The sequence below is a fragment of the Homalodisca vitripennis genome, chromosome 1, assembly GCF_021130785.1.
Source record: "Homalodisca vitripennis isolate AUS2020 chromosome 1, UT_GWSS_2.1, whole genome shotgun sequence".
NCBI lineage: Eukaryota > Metazoa > Arthropoda > Insecta > Hemiptera > Cicadellidae > Homalodisca > Homalodisca vitripennis.
In genome coordinates this window covers 146,634,376-146,638,361 of record NC_060207.1, presented here as the reverse complement: position 1 = coordinate 146,638,361, position 3,986 = coordinate 146,634,376, and the positions used below count along the sequence as shown (strand labels likewise).

The 3,986-nt window shown below is 38.9% G+C and overlaps 1 protein-coding gene across 1 annotated transcript; it reads left to right on the top strand.

Moving 5' to 3' along the window:
• Positions 1-2,266: 2,266 nt before the first annotated feature.
• On the top strand, positions 2,267-3,079 carry LOC124355305 (neurexin-3-like). The gene has a single exon (XM_046806397.1). It carries the CDS (start codon positions 2,382-2,384, stop codon positions 3,018-3,020), a length of 639 nt encoding a protein of 212 aa, XP_046662353.1. The 5' UTR covers positions 2,267-2,381; the 3' UTR covers positions 3,021-3,079.
• Positions 3,080-3,986: the final 907 nt, after the last annotated feature.

The following is a 3,986-nucleotide window of genomic DNA, read 5'->3' as shown; positions in this document are numbered from 1 at the left end:
TTTGTGTCTCTTAAGATTTTGGTAATTTTTGACTCCCTTTCATTCTAACTTCTACTTATTATAACCTCTTGGTCATACATAGTGATAAGATATTGCTGTGTTAACCACAGACACCGCGATATTTGGATGTTGGAGATGACATTGTCAATTATCGTTTGCGTTGTGTCTGTCACTCGACCATAAAAGTTCTTATACACGTTTTGTTGATAGGAGGTTTTAGTTCAAAGTGTCGATGTTGACGTCATCCACCAAGACGAGTTTTTGATGATCTTTTGTCAGACCTGTCACGCCTGTCAGTAATTTCTAAATTTAAGAATAAAATGTCTTGTTCCACTAAAAGGCCTATATGATAACGATGGCCAATTTTGAGTTGTCAGTTTCAATTTTGATTCCAACTGCTTCGAAAAATCTCTTTCAATTGTTTTTTTTTACAGAAAATGGTGAAAAGTAAAATTTTTTGAGAAAGATTGCCACTCCTCCTCATTTGGAAGATTGTGAGCACAACGCAGAAGCAGTTTGAAAAGTTTACACAGATCGATGTTAGTGCCGATGATTCCAACGAGTTGGTGAACTAGTATTGTTTATAAATTCTCCATAGTGTTTACGCCATAACGTATTCATCTCTTTTTGTACTTTTAGTAACGTAAAAACACAGAAGGAAATAGTAGTACGCCATTTACCACTGACACAAGATACTTAATGCTCAACTTATACTGTATGCAGGAACACTGTCCTGCTTGGTAAAAGAAATCAACCACAAAATTGAACCACGTGGCGCAGTGAATCTACTTCAAAGTAAGTGCAAAGCTATGTGGATATTAAAATCTTTTCCAAGATACACATGGAGCAAGAAAACGGTCACAATTCTCTTTACTAACAGCTGTTACAAAAGAAATATTCAACGGCAAAAGAGAAAGCCGAAGGGAAAATAATATGCACACACTGACGAAGTGTTTGTTGAAGATCTTCAATATCCGAGATTTTAAAGTATACTTCCGGAAATCGCCTTGAAATCTTTAATTCAATCAGTTTCAAATCATCTGCCTCAAATCTATTCTGGCGTTGTTGTCATCTGTTATTTTCTTTATGTACGTGGCTTTATATTTGGCAGAAAGATATTTTAGGGAGCAGACTATCCAACATTTGCCAGGCTCCTAAGGTCACGGGTTCAAATCTGAACTGCTGCATCTTCAGTCAAACTACAGCTAGAAAGTTACATAAAGGCATTGATCTACTCACTGCACTTACAAAGCAAAATTTAATACAGCTCTGGGGAGAGACGAACCGTCTCTTTATAGGAAGCCTTTCATCGCTGAAGCCATACGACAATTTTAATTAATGTTACACTGTTTAACTGTGCGTTTACGGCTTGTGCCACAGGTTTGTAATATATTACACAAATTTTATGAAACAAAGAGAGGTACATTTTCAGTTTAATTTTCATTATTCACCATAAGATAACTTTTAAATATGTTTCAATTATTAATAAGTTTCATGCTATTTTGACAAAGGTAGACTACTGTAAGTTAGTAATAGGTATCGTTAAGTTATGACGCTATTTGTTGAAACTTTTAATCTCCCCAGGCTCGGTATAACCTATATCACATTGGCATGGAATATCAGAGATATCGGTCCGAGAATACTGTCTGATTTCAAGATATTTTGGTTAGGTACTTACATTACATCGTGAGGCCACACTAAATTTCTTATCATTCAAGGCAAATAACAAATCTATATTAATCTTAGTATGTGTAACATAATCACCAATGCTGCATTAGTGCACGAGAGCGAAGAAAATCATTTGTCCTACACAGAAAGATTAAATAAGAGATTTCCTTCAGATTGCTTCTACTTTAATTGTAACCAATTCCTTTGAAAATGACCAACAATATATTCATTTCTTACTGTCTTCGCAATGTAGCTGATATTTTAAAATGTCCGCTATTTTATTAATAGATCCTCAATATGTTCGCACTACAGTATAATAAATATCGAGTTATCACCAGAATATTTAATGCTTGTAAATGATTGAGTAAAATCAATCAATGCTTTATACTTTTAAAAGCTCACATGCCACTAACAAAATTAAATCCAAATGCTGATTACAAATACAAGTTGCCGTGAAAATCTGACGATGCGCCCGATTAATATTCCAAAGTCACCTGAGGGGTCGCGAGCGAGGCGAGGTAGGCCGAGGCCGAGGCCGGGGTGGCGGGTGGCGCCAGCGCATGCTCCGCGAGACGCTCGATGTCAGTCGGCCGCCATCTTTGTGGTGCTCCAGTCGTGTCGAGGCGTGTCGGAGTGTAGACCATGGTCCAGAGTGTCGAGTGTGGGGCGCCACAGTCCCCCAGAACCAACACTTGCAGATAAACACCACCATCATGCTACACATAGTCCACTTCTCCTTCCACGCGTTGCTCTTCGTCTTTCCCGCGTTCGCCTTCGTCCTGGAGGGATCGCAAACTTCCTACGCACAGTTCAGGAAATGGAACGCGGCCCTGAACGGTTCGCTCGAGTTCGAGTTCAAGACGGAGCAGGCGAACGGACTGCTTCTCTACACGGACGACGGGGGGACATACGACTTCTTCGAGATCAAGTTGGTGGAAGGTGCTTTGAGGTTAAGGTACAATCTGGGTGGGGGCGCGCAGATCCTGACGGTGGGCAGGGACCTGAATGACGGCCACTGGCACAAGGTACAGGTCCGCAGGAACGTGGAGAGTACGGCTCTCACGGTGGACGGTGTGACGCAGACCCGTACTTCCAGAGGGAAGGAGTTCCAGTTCGGGCGTCTGGCCTCTAACAGTGACGTGTATGTGGGGGGTATGCCCTCCTGGTACAATACCAAGCTGACACTGCTGGCTCTTCCTTCTGTCATATTCGAGCCCCGGTTCGGTGGCGCCATCAGAAACCTCGTGTACGCGGATGAGGAAAGCCCGCTGCCACGTCGCCAGGAGATGAGGATCAAGGATTACAAGGTTGGTGGCTCTACAGTCTTATTTTTCTACATCAAAGTAGTGTAGAAATGTTTTGGCGAACCACAAGATCAATAGTTCAATGAACTCTTGGCGGTTATAACTTAAAGTCTTGTTTGTAACTCGCGGATTTGTTGACTTCAAGTAAGTGATATTAGAAATAGGTTGCAAATTTAGTTTTACACAGTTAATATTATTTAGACACAACAAAAATACTAAACAATATTGCATATAATAGTGTTTGTTTTTATATCATTATTCATGAAGCCCTCACTATTTTCGATTATATAGTACTTAATCATGACTACAAGAAAACAAGTTAACGTAGTACCTATACCAACACAACGAGTGTGTAACGTAATATGGATACCTTGTTGATGTTGAGTACATGAGTTTTATGCGATTTACGGTTTCAAACAGTATGGATTAATTATATAAAGGATTATTGTAAAATGTAATGAATGTAATATTAGCAGCTCCTGTGAAGTGCTTCATGTAATTACTGTACTTTATAAAGTGTAATTATTTAATTAGCATGCATGATAAGAGCTGGGTTGTAATTAATTAACCTCTAATATTCTCCTTCTTCTAGAACACATCTGTTTCTCGGGGTTTCGCCTAGTATATTTATGAGCTTTCAGGAAACCCACGAATTCCTATTAATGATTGAAGGCTAAAGCTCCAATAGTCTGTAGTAACAATATTTACCTGTTTTAAAACCGAACGGGAACACCTACTGACAAAAATACGTTATACGGGCTAGTGCACAATAACATTGATAGCTTTTAGTGTAAAAATGATTACCTCAAAGATTATTAGAACATTTTGTAAATATATGTGCTCTTATGTATGTAGTGTCGGCCGAGGTTGAATCGTCAAATCAATTATGACTAAATTTGGCATGAGGTTGTTAATTAGAAAATATAGCTTTACTCTTTTTATGTTTTAAGCATTTTATTGTTAACCAATGTAATGCTACTTGAACTGTACACTTTAGGTTAAAACTATAAATAC

Coding starts and splice junctions, on each gene's coding strand:
- LOC124355305 (XM_046806397.1), top strand. CDS start 2,382: ATGCTACACATAGTCCACTTCTCCTTCCACGCGTTGCTCTTCGTCTTT.